Here is a 19,658-nt window from a genome sequence, read left to right as displayed (position 1 = left end):
CCTAACCAACCTAGCTGACAACTTTGTTGTCTAAAAGGTAGAGGGTGAAACTAGAGGGACAGCCATACTGGACTTAATTCTTACAAACAGAGAAAAGGTGATAGAGGGAGTTGAAACTGCAGGAACCTTGGGTGAGAATGACCATGTCATACTAGAATTCAATATAACACAAACACAAGCAACAGAACATAATGACACCAGAGTCTTGGATTTTAAAAGAGCTGATTTCAATAAACTCAGAACTTGGGAAAGATTCCATGGATGAAAATCCTAAAGGGGAAAACAACTCAAGAATCTTGGGAAACTCTAAAAAGTATGATCATAGAAGCCCAGACCAGCACGATACCACTGAGAAAGAAAAAAGAAATCCAAGAAAAAACCAGCATGTCTGCACAAAGATCTCTCTGGCAAATTGAAAGAAAAAAAGAACAAGTACAAAAAAATGGAAAGAAGGAAATACAACTAAAGCAGAATATCAGCAGATAGCCAGAATCTGCAAAAACGGAGTCAGGAAAGCAAAGGCTCAGAACGAACAAAGATTTGCAACAAAAGTCAAAGATAATAAAAAAAAAGTTTCTTCCAACATATAAGTAACAAGAAAAAAATCAAGGAAACAGTCAGTCCACTAAAGAGAGAAGATGGCAAGGAAATAACAGGCAACAGAAAGAAAGCAGAACTGCTTAACTCATTCTTTGCATCTGTCTTCACGCAAAAAGAAACTATAGCTCAACCCACCAAAAACATAACTGTAAAAGACAGACCAGAAATAAAAGTTAAAATAAGCAAAAAAATACTAAGAGAACACCTGTCTGATCTTGATGAAAACAAGTCACTGGGGCCTGATGGATTACATCCCAGGGTTTTAAAGGAGCTGGCAGAGGTCATATCAGAACCACTGCACCACATCTTTCAAAAATCCTGGAGCACCGGGGAACTACCAGAGGACTGGAAAAGAGCTGATGTGGCTCCCATCTTCAAAAAAAGGGGGAAAAAACAGACCCAGGAAACTATAGACCAATCAGCCTAACATCAATACCCGGGATGATACTGGAAAAGATAATAAAAAAAAAAAACAGATCTGCCAACATCTAGAAACAAGTAAAGTAATAACTAGCAGTAAGGATGGGTTTGTTAAAAAACAGATCATGCCAAACCAATCTTATTTCATTCTTCAACATAGTGACTAAATTAGTAGAACAACAAAATACTGTGGACATAATATATTTAGATTTCAGCAAGGCATTCGACAAAGTAGACCACAACCTACTTCTTAGTAAGCTAGAAAAAAGTGGAACAGATAGCACCACCACTAGATGGATTCGCAACTGGCTGGCAAACTGTACTCAACGAGTAGTCCTTAATGGGTCTAAGTCTACATGGAGGGAAGTAAGCAGTGAGGTGCCACAAGGTTCCATCTTAGGCCCAGTACTCTTCAATATCTTCATTAACAACTTAGATGAGGGAATAGAAGGGGAACTTACCAAATTTGCAGATAATACTAAGCTGGCAGGAATAGCTAACACCCAAGAAGATAGGCTCAAGATCCAGATGGATTTTGACAGACTAGAACACTGGACCATATCTAATAAAATGAAATTCAATATAGAGAAAAGTAAAGTCCTACACTTAGGCAAGAAAAACCAAAAGTACACATGTAGACTAGGTGAAACCAGGCTCAATAGCAGTAACTGTGAGAGGGATCTTGGAGTCTTAGTGGACAACCAGCTCAATAAGAACCAGCAGTATGAAGCAGCAGCCAAAAAAGCTAATGCAATCCTAAATTGCATTAACAGCGGAATACAATCAAGATCAAGTAAGGTACTAATACCACTCTATAAAGCCTTAGTAAGACCACACCTAGAGTACACAACATCTAGTTTTGGTCACCACATTATAAAAAAGATGTTGAGACTCTATAAAAAGTACAGAGAAGAGCAACCAGGATGATTAGGGATTGGAGACTAAGGCATATGAAGAACAGTTACAGGAACTGGGCTTGGCTAGTCTAGTGAAAAGAAGGACCAGGGAAGACATGATAGCAGTCTGCCAATATTTGAGGGGCTGTCACAGGGAGGAAGGGGCCAAGCTATTTTCTAAAGCGCCTGTAGACCAGACAAGGAATAATGGATGGAAACTGAACATGGAGAGATTTAACCTGGAAATAAGGAGAAACTTTCTGACAGAACAATCAACTAATGGAACAGCTTGCCCTCAGAAGTTGTGGGAGCGCCATCACTTGAGACTTTCAAGAAGAGATTGGACTGCCATTTGTCAGAAATGGTGCACTGTCTCCCACTTGGTTGGGGGCTGGACTAGATGACCTACAAGATCCCTTCCAACTCTGATTATCTGTTAAATGTGGCCCGGGGCTTTAAAATGCCCAAGTTTGCTCTGGAGGGATGAGTCCTCTACTCTCCCCCCACCTCCCCCCCAAAACAAGTTAGGAGTATTACTGAAGCTGGACACAAGATGAAAACTGCTGGTAATTAAGCAGAGAATTTATCTCTTCCTATAAAGAGGTTTTTGTTGTTTGTTTGTTTTTCAATAATGACAAACATCTGTAGTTCGGGTATAGGATGAGGGTGAAGGTTCATTCTCTGAGCTTGTAAGTTGGTTTTCGAACATTTTGTTACCAGGCAGAATTTAGGAATATCAGTGTCAGTGGTGAGTGTGTCAAGTGAGGATCTTGTAATGGGTCAGCTGTGAGTCATCAGTGAGACTTATGATGGATCTTGTGATAAGGAGATTACATCAGGTCAGGGTCATTGGGAAGTGAACTGCTAGGGGACGGTTGTGTGGGTTGTTTGAGGGTTGGTGCTGTCTTTGGTTGGCTATGTGGTTGATTTGGATTCTGAGAGGTTTATAGGCTGGTTCAGTGGTGGTATTTAGCAGGTTCTGACCAGTTCTGGAGCACCAGTAGTGGAAATTTTGATTAGTTTGGAGAACCGGCAAATACCGCCTCTGACTGGAGATTTTACAGTATCCTTCCCCTGGCACACCTACCAAGCCACGGCCACAGAACTGGTAGTAAAATATTTTTAATCCCACCACTGGGCTGGTTGTAGGTAAATTTCTGTTGATGGAATTGCTTGTGGAATGCTAGGCTTTGATGAACTCACAAGTTTGGCAAGTAGTAGTGTGGCTGATGATTTTTGTGTTTCTCCAATTGAACTGCTGCTTTTGGTGTCAGTATGGGTAGAGATTAAGGATTTGGGATTGTGGCGTTTAACTGCCATCTGGTATTCGTGGATCCTGGTTTTTAATTGACGTGATGTTTGTCCCACCTAGAATTGGTTGCAATAGTTACAGTCAATTTTGTGGATTAAATTGTTTCTTTCATTCTTCTGTATTTTGTCTTTGGGTCTAGATAATTCCTGGCGCAGTGTGTCACGTCAATCATTTTGTTCATACACATAGACTCCTCAGATGGCTTTTTAAACATGTCATTCTGAAGACCTCTAAAACCCTTAAGATAATTAAATAGGCAATTTCCAAAAGTGATTAGAAGCATGATTAGCAAGTATACCTTTTAAAAGGCTCTGCCATGGTTAAGAACTTGATGATTGATCCCTTCATCTCCCAGCACTTAAACCCATGGGAGACTATTACCCTTTGGTCTCCCCGTGAGGAACTGCTGTCTGGAGCACATGTGGGTGATGTCCTGTACTCTCCTTGTTCAGAAAAGTTCTAAAGAGTCAGTATATTCACTGGTTCTTCAGCCTTTGCCTAAATTATGTTCAACTTGTCATGCCTTCACCTATTGTTCTATTGTTTTCTGTTTCTTAACTGCTAGTTATCCAGAGTTCTTTTAGAATTGGACAGCCTCTGAATCATCATCATCATCATCTGTTCTCTTTCAGGTTTCAAACTCAAATATGAGATTAACGGACTACAAGCTTGGCTTATAACACATGCCCTCTGGTTTGCAAATGTTTACTACTTCCAGTGGTTCTCACCTACCATCATTTTTGACAACTGGATCCCACTCTTCTGGTGTGCAAATATCATGGGCTACTTGACGTCCATATTTGTTTGGATAAAAGCCTACTTCTTCCCTTCTAATGCAAAAGATTGGTATGTTGATATTATTTATATTACTATAAATGTAATAATTTGATGAGCACTGAATGTTTCATTCTAATCAGTAAAGTTAATTAATCCAGAAGCTACAGTATTTCTCTGCCTTTCTTTATGTTGTAATTTTACTTGCTACTTAAGTTCATAAATATCTAAGCATGTCATTTCAATTCCTAAAGTTTAATAATGTTGCAAAATCATTTGTATTGTCTGTCTTGAGCATTGAGGTCTTCTAATTGTGGGGTTCTAATAGGGTAATATCTGGAATCCGCACTGTATATCAGACATTAATATAATTGAACGAGTCCAGAAGTATTTCACGAGAAGAGTACTACACTCCTCTGCTCGCAACAGAATACCCTATATCACCAGACTTGAAATTTTAGGCTTGGACAATCCTGAACTACGCCGCCTACGGTTGGATTTAAGCGTAGTACACAAAATTATCTGCTACAATATCCTACCAGTCAATGATTACTTCAGCTTCAACCGCAACAACACAAGAGCACACAACAGATACAAACTCAATGTTAACTGCTCCAAACTTGATTGCAGAAAGTATGACTTCTGCAACAGAGTGGTCAATGCCTGGAATAATGCATTACCTGACTCTGTAGTTACATCCTCAAACCCCTACTCCTTTAACCTCAAACTATCCACTATTGACCTCACCCCATTCCTAAGAGGTCTGTAAGGGGCGTGCATAAGTGCACCATCATGCCTCCCGTCCCTGTCCTGTTGTCCCCATTTATTTGTACCTATTTTCTGTATTCTTACTCATGTTTATAATTATACCTATTATTTTGTAAGTGATTGACAAATCAAATCAAATCAATCAATCAATCAATCAATAAAGTTTTTATATCAGCAGTGTCCCCTTTAAGTGCCTTGGAAGAAACAGTAATTCAGTCATTCTTGAAGAAGATATGCCTGGAACTAGTGTCCTATTTCCAATATCCCCTTTTTGAGTAAGGTCCTTGAGAAGGTGGTTACTTTACAGCTTTGTGCATTCTTGAAGGATATGAGTTATGTGCACCATTCCACTTTGATACCATTCTGGTTTTGGCATTGAAACTTGTTTGTTCACACAGACAATGTGCTCTGTGAGAAAGAACGGAGAAGTGGAATTCTGTTGATACAAATCCTAAATATATTAGCAACTTTTGATACCATTGGTATGGTATCATTCTGAATGAATTATATAGGCCAGAAAGTTCTTCCTAAGTAGATTTTCTCTATTTCCCGAATCAGCTGCACAGAAAAGCATTATGCTATTTGTGTACAGTCTTGTAGGCTATGGAATTCCTTCTGCCATCTTTGTTGTTTAGCATCTATATAAAACTAATAACTAGGTCATTAAAGGATTAGAATTAAGTTTTACTAGTATACTGAAGACAGCCAACTATATTTCTTCATTCTCAGAATCAGTTAAGACTGCAGATATTGGAATAGATGCTATAATGGATGAAACTTAATATCTTAAAAGTGGAATCCTGACAAAGTAGAGACTTTATGAATTGATACTTCGTGAAGCCAGGAATTAAATAGGTTCTCCACCCTGGGCAGAGTTGTACTGCTCCTAAAAGAGCATGTATAGACCTGTATTATATAGCTGGATTCACCTCTATCACTCTATCTAATCCTGAAAACTGCAACCTTTCTGGATAGAAGTGGGCTGGTCTCATCCTCTGATAACCTCCCATTTGGATTATCATCACATCATAAACAGGTCTACCATTGAAAAAGACTCAGAAATTACAATCATAGGGCATGCCTTGCAATACTCTTCAGAGACAATAGTAAAAATAGTATTAGGATCAATAGTTTCTCAGAGTCTACCTGTCCAGCTGTTAAATTCTGTAAAGCCTTCATAAGTAATCCTCAACTTACAATCATCTTGGAACCTGCCCATAACAGTCAGAAACTATGATGAAAGTGGGCCACCCATGTGACTGATCCAATTTTATAACTTTTTTTGCAATGGTCATTAAGCAAGTGCCACCGTCATAAAATGACTACTGCTCTCATTAAGCAAACCCATTCACTATGGGGCATTTTTGATGAAAACTGGAAGTAAACACCAGGTTTTAGCAAAAACACTGTAAATTGTGGTCATGTGACAGCAGGATCCTGTAAATAGCCATAAATGCAGGCTTCTTGCCAAACAATAAATTTGTGGTCATGTGACGGGGGGGCAACAATTGGAACTTTGAACTTGGTGAATTCAAAGTTGAGGAGGTTTTGTCATAGTTTGAATGGCCAGTTGTAAATCAAAGACTACTTGTATTTACCCTGGAGCCAGGTCAATACTGACAAAGTCTGCATTACTATTATCCTGTTTCTCCAACAATACGGCCTCCCCCAATAGGAAGTCCCAGCATGTTTTGTAGGCATGAAATGAAATTAAGCCCCTCCCCCCAAATTAAGGCCTATATTAAAACATGCGAAATGGGGGGAATGGTGGGGGGGCTTGCCGTTAGGAAGTACTTTCGTTGCACACTCGGATATGGTGCTGCCTGTGTTGACCCCTGATACAAAGTGCCCCACCAATGCCGAGGTCAACATCCAAGCTGTCGCCGCCTGCCCGAAGATGCAAGGGGGCGGAATTAAGTCACCCCCGAAAAGACGACCTAGCCATTTTTTCGGGGCTCAAAAAAAAGACCCGGCCTTATTATATGAGAAACATGGTAGTATTAATCTTCTCATCACTCCTTATCACCCATCCCCTTCCACTTGTGATTGTATGACTGTAACTTTGTCGCTTGTATCCTAATTTATATTGACTGTTTCCTAGTATGATTTGATTGCTTATTGTACCCTATGACTATTATTAAGTGTTGTACCTTATGATTCTTGACTCTTGACGAATGTATCATTTCTTTTATGTACACTGAGAATATTTGCACCAAGACAGATTCCTTATGTGTCCAATCACACTTGGCCAATAAAAAATTCCATTCTATTCTACTCTACTCCACTTCACTCCATTCCACTCCATTCCATTCCATTCTATATTATCCACCTTTTGGGGGTCAGTTGAAGATTCTTTTGGTAATGAACATCAGCTCTCATCTGGAAGTTATGAGTGCTGATACTACTTTTATTATAAGGTTACAGTAATAGAATCTTGCAAGTCTGAATATGCTACTCCCTCCCTGTTTTTGTCCTGAAAAGAACTAGGAGGGTCAAATCTAAGATGTTCTCTCAAATTATATTTCTGCCCTAGACTCAAATTTTGTTCTGACATTTGTATTGCTCTCTTGTTTCTCAAGGGTTATTCTGTCTTCCCATTACACTGAGCAGGTTATAACTATTTGAAAGGAAAATAAATAACACTGTAATTAATGTCAGTTATTTGAAGCAGGCTAATCAGTAATTATGTCCATTTTGTTTGTGAGTGTTCTTGCAATTTCATTTTGTTTTCAAATTAATATATAGTAAACTTCGTTCATCCTCTTAATATTCTATTCTAGCAAATTCACTGGCAATTTCTTCTATGACTTCATGATGGGAATTGAATTTAATCCACGCTTGGGAAAGTGGTTTGATTTTAAATTGTTTTTTAATGGCCGACCTGGAATTGTAGGATGGACTTTGATTAATTTATCCTATGCTGCAAAACAACAGGAATTATATGGGCAAGTCACTAATTCTATGCTACTTCTCAATGTCCTACAGGTAAACATTAATACATGGATTAAAATTAAATGCTATCAACCACAATTTTCTCCATTTCCTCAGGTGATGCATCATAAGTGTGTGTGTCTGTGTGTGTGTGTGTGTCTACACACAAAAAGATGTGTGTATTATATGTGCACATCATTTTTACACCTGGTTGCAATTTAATCAGTTTCTTAACTCTTTCATGACTCTAGTTTCCCAAAATTCTTCGTATATCAGTACTACCATTTACAAGCTATTCTTCACAAAATAATGACCAAAAATTATTGGAGTTGTGAAATATCTCAATATGCTACTGATTTCAATCTCAAAATCTCATAGGTTCTCATGCGAGAATAGAAAAATTTCATGCAAGAGTTCACAAAACAATATTCTTGCATAAGAATTCAGATTGAGATAGCTAACTGTGTTGTTTTGACTGATTTTTTTCCACTCATACAACAATGAAAACATTAAAATCTCTGCTTTATAACTCATTATATTGGAAGGTTGTGCTTGGAATGTTCCTGCATTGTGACCGTATATAATAATTAGGCATTAACATACAATAAAAAATTAAAATTAAAGAGAACATTGTCTATGGAGATTCTCAATCATCCAGGTCACAATTGTCCCCAAAGTGTTTTTTCCAAAAGGCAACTGGGTTTCTTAGTTTTTATTTGAAAACATTTTGCTTCTCATCCAAGAATCTTCTTTAGTTCTAAGTGAGGAGAATGAAAGGATTTATATTCTTTGCAGCAATTTCATTATTAGCACTCTCAGGGTTGGTTGTTAGCTCTCCAAGAGCAGTTGAAGCTACATGGGGGTTTATATTTGAGTCACTTGAATCAGAATGCAAAAAAGTGTGGAACCTTTTTGGGACTGCTGAAACAACTGCATCATAGCGAAGAGACAGGTAGTGTCATATCCCTCTCCCTCTGATAAGGGAGGGCTGTTAACATAGATTACCCCTTTGACCCTTCTTTCAAACCTGTGTCCAGAATATGAACTTTGCTATCTTCAAAAGACTAACCCTTTAACTTCAAAAGCAGATGGACTGCTGAATTCTATCCTGATGAGTTTGTTCTCCTGTGTTGTGCCATACATTTGTGACGTGGTTATTTTTTTTTCTCCGATGCACCAGTCTGCACATGTACTATATATACCACATTGCTCAGTTTGCGTCTGGGTGTTTTGTCCTTAGGTTGGACAAGCTTCTACCTTAATATATTCCTGGGTTTAAAGGGTGCAGGTACGCTGTGTTGGTTGAAAATCCTCCTGAGTTTTTCAGATACTACTGCAACGTATAGAATGACAATGTTGCTCCGTTGTTTGTTCTCTTCTTTGTCTTTTTTAAAAGAGGTCCCTGCTGGATCTTTTTGTGGATTTGATGAAGGCCCAGTTAGGATAACCACAACGTATGAGGACTTCCTTGATGTGTTTTTGTTCCTTTCTTCCCCTCTTTGCTGATAGGCATACCTTTAGCCTGGTGGTGTACGATCCTGATTACTCCCAGTTTGTGGTCCAGTGGGTGGTAAGAATCAAAATGTAAATAGTGATCTGGATATAGGTTTTCTGTATTCTTCAGTTTTGAGACTTGATATTTTCCTTAACTTCTTCCCATGTAAATTTAATGTTTCTGTCCATAGTGTTGATGTATTTGTTCAAGGCTTCCACTTTCTGTGTTTTATTCTTGATTCAGGTGTCATCCACATATCTATACCAGTGAGTAGGTGGAGTTAGATGCCTTCATTAGAATTCAGGAAGTGGAAGCCTTCATCAAACACATCAACAGAAATACTACACGGGAAGATGTTAGGGAAAATAGTCTGGCCTTCTTGGATTGTGCAAGTACACATCAAGGAAGTCAGAAGCCTCAACAGTGAAGTATACAGAAAACCGATACACATATAGGTATTTACATTTTGATTCTCATTCTCTAAAGAGACCCTGGGAAAACGTCAGCAAGCCACCTTCAGTCAAAATTCCTGTTAGTGGTCCATGGGATTTAAAATTATGAGTTTGGTGGTCCCTGAGGTCCAAAAGTTTGGCGACCCTGTATTAGGCGACATTCCTAAGGAATTTCCTTAAGGGAATAACCATATGGGATCTAATTGTTTGTGAGTACAAGTGCATACTATGCACGTGAAAGTTCAAGCTAGACATACATCTTTTAATACATGTATATTATGAGCATAAAATAACCAAATTGATTGAATTTAACTGACAGCTAATTGAGGAAGTTCTTTATACACATCTCAGCATCAGTTTTTACAGTTCTGAAACATTTTCATAGAAAAAAAAACCAAGAAAGTCCAGTTGCCTTTTGGAAAAAGCATCTTTGGAATAAAGAGGACATTTGAGTATCATGTTCTTCAACTATAAGGCTCTATGAAAGTGGTGATAGAATCATCAATTTAGAATTTTAATCATTAATCCTACATGAGTGCAATTCCCCCAAAACCATGACTTGCATTTTATATCTAGATAAATTTCAGTTTTTTCTCCCTCAAAGATAGCATTTATTCACATGCCTGTTTTTTTTATAAAATGTAGTGATAATGTATATTTTTCAGGGTCTGTATGTTCTGGACTTCTTTTGGAATGAAAATTGGTATTTAAAAACAATGGATATTGCCCACGATCACTTTGGATGGTATCTGGCCTGGGGAGACTGTGTTTGGCTTCCCTATCTCTATACTCTGCAGGTATTTCACCATATGCATTTTACTCTTGTTTGTATTCAACTGCTTCTAGAAACAATAGTTATTCTCCCTTTAAGAAAGCATCTTGGGTGTCATGATGGCAGTTCATGTTTAAGGAATTTATTATTTTTTTTAGTGTTTGGGCCTACTCCTGGAGAGAGTAATCTGCCTTGGCAGCATTATTTTGAGGAGGAAATGGGCAACTCCTAGGGTAATGGTTGCTATTATGTGGCAGTTGGAGGTTGGTTATGAAAACAGCTGGAAGCTGATATTTTGTATAGTAGCTGGAGGCCAATGGCTGATATCTTTATATGCCAGAGTTGAAAAACTAAAATGCAGGCTTTCAGAGACCAACTAGAGCTGAGGAAAAATACAAAGGAAAAAGGATGCTAGTTGAGACTTTGGCATAACTCAAAGGGTCCTGGGAAACGGGGAATGATAAACTACTTGCAAAGAGGATATTTGGAAGCTACTGTAGATGTTGTGTAGGCCATAGAAGAATGGTTGAGAAATTCAGAAAAAGAAAGGCTCAAACAGATCAAGGTGGCCTCAATCTGGAGGATGGACTGTGGTAGAGGAGAGGAAGATATAATGGTAAACAGAAGAATGATATAGACTCAATTTAAGGTGCTGGTTGTTACCTTTTTTTAATTTTTAATAAAGTTTTATTTGGGTTTTCACACATACAAAATACAAATAAAACAACTTTTTTGAAAATAGCATGGTCCCAGGTTGAACTTCTTTATACAGACACAAAACTCAATTTCATGCTCCTTTTTGTATTCTATTCCATATCTTATACTATTTTACATTTTCTATATAGTTTTTCCCCTCTTAATTTTCTCAATTTTATTTTGATTATCTCATCTCAATTCAAATCATTATATTTATACTTTTGTCTGTTCTGTTTCAATTTCATATTATCTTTTCTCATTAAACAAATTTTCTCCTGTAGTTACTAATTGGAGTATGACACCTTTATATCTTTTAATTACATCCATTCAACTCTTATTTAAACTTCAGTATATACCTTAAGTTTATGACCTTCAATATAATACATAACTTCCAATTGAATTCTGCTTGGTACATTCTTATAATATACACTATATTCTTTAAAAAAAAAAAAGAAAGATTGTAAATATATGTAATTATAAACCCTCATTCCATTCCAGTTCAGTTCTATCATTAATAATCATTAAAACCTTAACATCTTTAACACTTCTTTTCAATTAAATATCATACTTCCTTAACACATATAATCTCCATAATTAATTTTTCCCTTATTTCTCTTCACATTCATGTTTTAGAAATCATTAAATATACCTTTTGTTACATTCATTTATTGACAAGCATTCCACTGAATTATGATAGCTATTTTATCAGACATTTTAATCATACATTGTTTCATTGTTTCATATTTTCTAAAATTATTTCTGTTTCTAATATAACCATAGTATCTTATGTACCTTTGCAGAATCCCTTTTTCCATTAAGTTTTCACCCATTATCTCTAAATAGGCCCTGTTTCTCTATATTTTGCTTCTGTCCTTTATAACTTTCTTCCCTCTCATCTTCTCCCTCCCCTTTTTATCCCCTTGTCTCTCCGGTTCTAATTCTCTCTTCTGCATTTCCCTCTTCTGTTGCTTTCTGATTTTATACTTATTTTTCACTCTATTTTTTTTTTGGGGGGGGGGAGTTGGTTTTCCCAATCTTAAACTTTCCATTCTCTTTCCCCCCTTTCCTTTTTTCCCCCCATCTAAGATTACTTGTTCATTAAAGATGGCTTCTTCTTTGTCGCAATCTTATTGTTCTGCAGGCATTTCTTCTTGTTTCTCATAATTCCAAATCTCCATTTCTAAAAACTGAAATACGAAGACAAAAGAACCTCTCCCTTCTTGTGCATCTTCTTTGTACTTTTTAAGTTCCATTTTCAGTTCTTCTAAAAGTGGAGCCATTTTAAACAGTTTTAAACAACCACCCGATTGATTTTAGTCATTCAAAACAATAATCAAGAATCCAGAAATCACCAAGTAATCCAGATAGTCCTGAGTTATATCTTCTTATTTCTTTTTCGACTTTCTCTTCCTGGGGTTTTTGTTGCAATATTTCAGTTAGAATGTATCTTTTGAAAGTCTTTTGAGATTTTGCTGTAAGTTCTTTTTAAATTCCATGCAGTCTCCTCCCTTCCAGATCCTGCCCTTTTATTCTTTTTCTCTCCTTTCCTCTTTTCAAAAGCTTTTAATTAGCCAGAAATCTTTATTATCCCTTTGACTTTTTATTTTCAACATGAAATGCCTACTGATGTCAAAGTGGATTTTTTTTCCAATTTCTTGCTTAAGTCTCTTAGCTGTCAGTATAGGAAAAGGAGAAAACCAAATCTTTTCCCTTTTCTCTCTCCTTCACAGCTTAAAAATCTTCTTAGGGAACAATGTTATTGTTTTTTAATAGTTTCAATTCCAGGGTACCTTATTTGTTGCTTTTGCTGTTTGACCCGGTCAACCAAAACTTTCTTTTCTTATGTTCCTCCTGCACATTCTTTTCTGGTCGAGTTCTTCTTTGTGGTGGCCATTTCTGACCACCGCTACAACCGCCTTTGGGAAAGGGAGTAATGGCCAGCTGGGGAGGAGAGATGCGGCTCTCCTCAACCCTGCAGGCAGTCTCCCACCTCTTCACCACCTCTACGGGGTGGCTTAGCCCCGAAACTGGCTGGCTTGGGGCGCTCCAGCAGCGAGCACGGATCGAAGCCTCGCAGAGACGAGGTCTCGGTCTGTCACCGAAGAAGCTCAAACCGGAAGCCGTGCTGGTTGTCACCTTTACGGCCCTTCATGGCATGGGACCAGGTTATCTGAGGACCGTCTCTTGCCAGTCACATCCACCTGACCCACTAGAATGGGGAGGCAAGGAATGTTGCGGGTCCCATTCCCTAAAGAGGTACATATGAGGATTCAGAAGAACAGCCTTCTCCATGGTGGCTCCCTCCATCTGGAACATCATCCCTCTGGAAATGAGCTGGCCCCTACTCTGACACTCTTTTGGAAGACCCTGAAAGGATGGTTTTGCCAGCAAGCCTGGGGAACCCAGAGCAGGATAGAGCCCATTAAATGGCTGATATAAGTATGTGTTGTCGCCAGGGCAGTTATTTTATTATTTTTTATTATCTTTCATTTTTTTATATTGTGTTTCTATTTCCTGTAAGCCGCCTGAGTCAATGTGAGCAAGTAAGCAGCAATATAACATTTCTGGAGGGTTGGATGATAAGTATAGGTTGACTGACTGACTGACTGAATTTGGAGGAAGAGACCACAGACTGGTAAAACTAGGATGAAGTGGGGGGAAAAAGAAAATATACAAAAATGTGATGATACAGTAATGTGAGGTGGCTTAGGAAGATAGCTATGAATGGAGATGATGAGAAAAAGAGTGGTGAATGATGGGTTAAAAGGTGATAGAGATATGGAAAGAAACTGAACAGACCAGAATGGATTGGAACTGAAGGTGGAAATGGTACAGGTGGTCCTCATCTTACAACCATAATGGAACCTGCACATCCATGTGTTCAGCCCAATTTTATGATCATTTTTGCAGTAGCTGTAAAATGAAGTGTGGTCATTAAGCAAATCCATTGTTCACTATTGTGTGTTTTCCTGGAAACTGCAATAAACACCATTTTTTGACAAAAACATCACAAATCATGGCCATATGACCATGGGACTGCAAAGGGCCATAACTATGAGTTGGTTGTTAAGTGCTCAAAAATGTAGTTATGGGACTGTAGCGGGGGTATGCCTGGTCATCAAAACTTCAGGTATAAATCCCTTTTGTCAGTGTCATTGTAATTTCAGACAGTTGGTAAGTAGCCAGTTGTAAGTTGAGGATCACTTGTAGTGTTGTTGGGGAAAAGGGTACTTGACACCATTCTGAACCTGCTAGCAGATAAAGCAAGCAATGGCTATAATAGATTTCTCAGGTCAGGATTGCCATGGGTGATAAAGATTTGAGATTGCTGGTAAAGTCACCTGTGGTCACTGGCGATTGGAAGGTGCACTTTGTTAGTAGAGTATGATCCAAGTTTGGCGGAGAGACAGGAAAGAATAGTGGCCAGACCCCTTGAAGTACAGAATAAAACAGGCCTGGATTGAGTAACAGGTCAGTCAGATGAGGTTCCAAATAGGGGTGGGAAAGGATCGATGGGATTGTTATGAATGTGAGGGAAGTTCATAGGCTAGCAAGTGTAGCTTCAGTTTCATGCCTATGGAGGTTCTCACTCATTCAGGTAATGGTTGTCCCAAAGGTGCTTTTTCAAAAGGCAACTGGACAAACGTCTTCAAGAAAAAACAAAGAAAGCCCAATTGCCTTTTGAAAAAGCACCTTTGGGACTTTGGTTTCATAGTTGGAAGTTGGGGTACAATAAGAGGAGTTGAGAAAGATTTCATAGTCAGGGTTCCCGAGATCAACATCACTTCTGCTTGGCCAAAGGGGAAAAAATTATGCAGAGATGTGAATGTACACACAAGTAATTTTCGAGCGGTTGAGAAATGTGAAATATAAATAAATAGTTCTCAACTGTCACTTAATGACAGTTCAAAGTTAATATACACACAGGAAAAGTTACTTACACTCTGGAGAAAAGAAGCTTCCATTCCAAAGCTCTGGTCTCTTTCCAGCCTTACTTGCCTTCAGAAACTTGGTGTTTGCTACCTTTTTAGCCAGAAAACTAATGAATGTGATGTTTCTATGACAGGCCAGAGAAAAGAAGATTCAAAAGATTCCTGAAGATTGAGCACACAGAGCTGGAGGGAGCCACTGAGTGGGCCCAAGAAAAGAAACTTGGATCTCAAAGGTCCAAGTTTCCTTTCTCCAGCACAGTGCAGTAGTTCCCTTGTGCACATAGATGGGAGAGGGTGGCCTGCAGAGGGCTGGAGAAACAAAGCTCAAATCTTTGGGATCTAAGCATCATTTTTTTTAACCGAGCACAGGAGTTTCCTTCCCTGCATGAAAAGGAGTTGCCTATCCTCTTAATGACCCAAGAGGTTTCTTAACAACCACAATTGGGAGGTTGCTGTTGTTAAGCAAACTGATCATATGAACATCTAGCTTAACTATTGCAAAAACCTACAACCCAGATTCTGGACCCAACTGTGGTTGTAAGTCAAGCACTATTTGTACTGCAATTGTGATGGGGCCAGGGTAATTATGGCAGGAAAATTATGGAGGCTGGGTGTTAGAAGGTGGTCTGTTAATCTGATGCTGATCTAATTGTCCAATCCTTCAGCTTCAGTCTTAGATTTAGGTAGTCATATTGCTAGTGATCTTGGGCTCATTTGGTTGTGAATGAGCATAAAGACTGGTATGTGTCTTAACCTGGTTGACTAAGGATGTGGCCTGTCTAATTTGCTCTCAAGCTTTAGATTGTTTAGTAGCTGTGACACCAAGGCCAGGGAAGGGGAGGAAAGTGACCAGAGGCCTTGCTCTGGCTGTGAATGGAGGTTTTGCTCTATCTGTCTGTTTATTATTGCAACTGTACTTTTTTTCATTAAAAAGTTTAAACTGCGCAATAGCCAAAGCTCTCTGGGCAGTTTACAATAAATCACACAAAACTATAACCTTAAAAACATGTATGATAATCCCAAAATACAAAATAAAAACATCATATAGACTAAATGTCTGGTACTGAAAAGCCAGTTAAAATCCTGGGAAAATAAAATGGTCTTCACTTAACACTAAAAGTCCCATGCCAGTTGAGACTCTCTGGGGCAGAAATTCTATAAATGGAGTGCCACCAGAGGGGGGGAAATCTTCCCCTTAATAGAACCTCACTTTATTTCTTTTGGTCAGAAATCTTGAAAAAAACATTCATTAGATGATAACACCTAGATGGGTACATATGGGAGAAGGGTCCTTTAGGGTCCTGAGCCACATAGAACCCTAAAGGTTAAAATCAACGCTTTGAATTGCTCCGTGGATGAGGATAGATATTGTGGAAGAAAGTGTATATGATTATTAAGAGTTGATACTGATGCTATGGGACACAATCAATCAGAACCCAGATAATGTAGAGGAAAGAATGCTGACTAAACCTGACAACTTGCTTACCATTTGTTTTTCATTCTCTTTTTTTTTTTACCTCAGGGGTTGTATTTGGTCTATCATCCTGTCCAGCTTACTACCAGTTATGCAGTTGGAATTCTTCTTCTGGGTTTGGTGGGCTACTATATTTTCAGAATGACCAATCATCAGAAAGATCTCTTCCGTCGCACTGATGGCAACTGTAAAATATGGGGAAAGAAACCCAAATATATTGAATGTGCCTATACATCAGCCAATGGAACTAAACACTACAGTAAACTGTTGATTTCAGGATTCTGGGGTATGGCCCGCCATTTTAACTACACTGGAGACTTGATGGGCTCCCTGGCATACTGCCTGTGTTGTGGTTTTAATCATATTCTTCCTTATTTCTACATAATTTTTATGACCATTCTCCTGGTCCACCGCTGCATTAGAGATGAACATCGATGCTCCAACAAGTATGGCAAAGACTGGAAGAGATATACTGATACAGTACCATACCGACTCTTTCCAGGGATTTTCTAAATGCTTATTTTAGACTTAAAATATTTTGCAAAAACAAGTTTTGATACATTTATCAGCAGTATTTTGGCACATATAATGGTGCATGATTTGCTTACTTCTTAATGTGTTAAAAATAACATTTAACATAAAATAAAATGTGCATTACATAAACCTTTAACAGTTATTTGTGTTGTTTTTTAAAAAGTTTCTTTTTGTATTGATTTGTTTTGCTTCCTCCCTGTCCCAAATTCAAAAAAACAGTGCAGTAATTTGTATTTCAGTTTTACTATTCTGGATAAGGGGAAATCGTAATCTATAATTGACCACAAGTTTGTTTATATTGCCATGTGATGATTCTCTGATAATTGTATTTGCACTGAAGATTCTGGAGTCTTCAGTACCCTCTAAATCCATACTTGATAATTAATGTTCATTCCATTTTGAAAATGATGACTGGGTAAACGAGATCTTTGAGTAATGATAAACAGTTCAATGAAAGTTTTGACACAATGTGCATCCAATGTAAAATAGACCAACAGCATGTTAAGAGATAATAAGTCATGGTATCCAAAATAGAAATGCCAATTTCATAATGCCTTTTTATAAATCAGTGGTGCAACCCTCTCAAATATTTTGTACGGTTCTGGTCACTGCACCTCAGAAATGATATAGTGGAACTCAAAAAAGGTTGGTGAAGGGCAACTAAGGTAATCAAGGGATTAAAACAGCTTCCATACATGATGTGAATAAAATAAAGGAGGAGAGGAGCTCTTTTCTCCTTCCCAAAATACTAGAACCCAATGAAAACTGAATCCTGGAAGCATCAAGACAGGGCAATATTTCTTTACACAACAGATAATTGAACTTTGGAATTGCTACAACATGTGGTGTTGTCTATCAGCTTGGCCTCTGAAGACCATCTGTCAGGAAACTAGTGGTTTTGTTGTACAGTTGAAAACAAACTGCCGGACAAGACAGAAGGGTATTGCTAATGTTCTTAAAAGGTCTGAATTTCTTTGATTAGCTGTGATAAAATAGTGAAATAAGCAAAGATAAGAATGACGGATAAAAATAATAATCTTGGACATTACTATTGTGATGACCCGCAGTGTAACACAAATGTAACAAAATCCAAAACGTAAATAAACATCCTTTAATGCCTCCAACTTGGTCCCACTGTTCAATAATTCTCAGTTGGAGATAAAACTTACTCAAAAATAGTTTTCAAAAGAAAGCAATACAGACTGAACTTAATGAGCAGATAGAGGTGAAATAAAAAAACAAACTACAATGAAGAAATTTCCACAAGAAGACCAGGATAAGTAATTACCAACTTCAAGGAAATAACAAGGCACAGTCTGTTGAAAGGACACCAACCAAGATAACTTCAGCCCAAAATAAAACATGCTTTGCTTCTGGCAACGCTGTTTTTTAACCGTCTCTCTTATATACTATTCTCCCCAGCTGCCACCAATGAGGGGGATCATGGCCGCTTCCTCTCTCGTAAGCTGTTTCCTTCTCCATTCCTCCGTGCATGTCCTATGATGCAGAGGGGATGGGCCTGGTTCTTCCTCTGACTGCCCAGCGGGCCTCAGCCCTTCCCCAGCCTCCTTCACAACCTCCAGAGCCACACCTCCACTCCCTGTCTGGCTGTTCCTCCTCTCCCTCAAGAGTCCGACTCTACCAAGGGCATGATAACTATCAATGACATTTGTACAGATTCATGTCTGCATTTGTACAGATTCATTTGTACAGATTCATGTCTGCCTTTATGTCTACAGATTCATGTATGCCAAATGGCATTTGTACAGATTCATGTTTATAGGGACTTTTGTATTTCAGATGACACTTTCATTTGACCAGCACATTATGTTTAAAAAGACAATATGTCAAGATTTTAAAAATCCATATCTCTATAAATCAATGCTGAACCCTGTGTACAAAACTACAACATTGCTGAACTATGTTTACTAAAATGAGAACTTCACTTCTCAAGGCTTATTACAAAATAGATCCTGCTGGCTGATTTAAAAGTAAAGCAGAATACCTCCTCTTAAACATACACACTCCAACTCAAAGAATTACACATAATAATGATTTAGTACGGTAAGTTTAATATAGGTACCCATTCCAATAGACTTAAGCAGCTTAATAAAGTATTCAAGTATTCAATATATTGGTTGATAGGTTTTATACAAGCAGTCCTCGAGTTATGACTGTAATGAAGCCTGCCCATTATAGTCAGAAGTCAAGATGGCCATTAAATTAACAAATTTCACTTAACGATCCTCCCATCTCTGCTCTCGCTTATGCAATTGTTAAATGAACACAGGCCATTAAGTGGAGCATGTGGTGCCTTGGGTGGCCTACTGCAGATACAAGCCCATTTGGTCTTTGGTCTCCCCCACACTCTGAGATACCCCATGCTTTGCTTCTCCTTGGGGTCCCCACAGTTGCTGGGGCCTCCTTCCCACCCACAAAAGCACATTTACCTTTCAAAGATCTCCAGAGCTCAGGAAGTTGGGGTAGAAGGTACAAGTGCTCCAGAACCAGGTGTCATTTTGGAAGTGGCCACAATTCATTATAGCCATTCCCAAAATGATGCCTGTTTGCCAGATAGCGCCATGCAGCAACTGTGTAGGGA

At 38.4% G+C, this 19,658-nt stretch overlaps 1 protein-coding gene across 7 annotated transcripts in view; it reads left to right on the top strand.

Moving 5' to 3' along the window:
- The window catches only part of DHCR7 (7-dehydrocholesterol reductase), a 42,608-nt gene extending 25,416 nt beyond the window's left edge, over positions 1–17,192 (top strand). For all 7 annotated transcript variants that reach the window (XM_087921271.1, XM_087921270.1, XM_026706584.2 and 4 more), the window contains 4 exons: positions 3,861–4,074; positions 7,551–7,755; positions 10,314–10,445; positions 16,571–17,192. In XM_087921271.1, coding sequence (XP_087777397.1) covers positions 3,861–4,074; positions 7,551–7,755; positions 10,314–10,445; positions 16,571–17,035 — 1,016 coding nt within the window. In that variant the 3' untranslated portion in view covers positions 17,036–17,192. The remainder of the gene's footprint in view (positions 1–3,860; positions 4,075–7,550; positions 7,756–10,313; positions 10,446–16,570) is intronic.
- The last annotated feature ends 2,466 nt before the right edge of the window (positions 17,193–19,658 follow it).

Source organism: Pseudonaja textilis, chromosome 1 (genome assembly GCF_049901715.1).
Source record: "Pseudonaja textilis isolate UNSWEBS1 chromosome 1, rPseTex1.2, whole genome shotgun sequence".
NCBI classification, from domain to species: Eukaryota; Metazoa; Chordata; class Lepidosauria; order Squamata; family Elapidae; genus Pseudonaja; species Pseudonaja textilis.
Note: the sequence above shows the minus strand (reverse complement) of the source record. Positions and strands in the feature narration are given on the sequence as shown.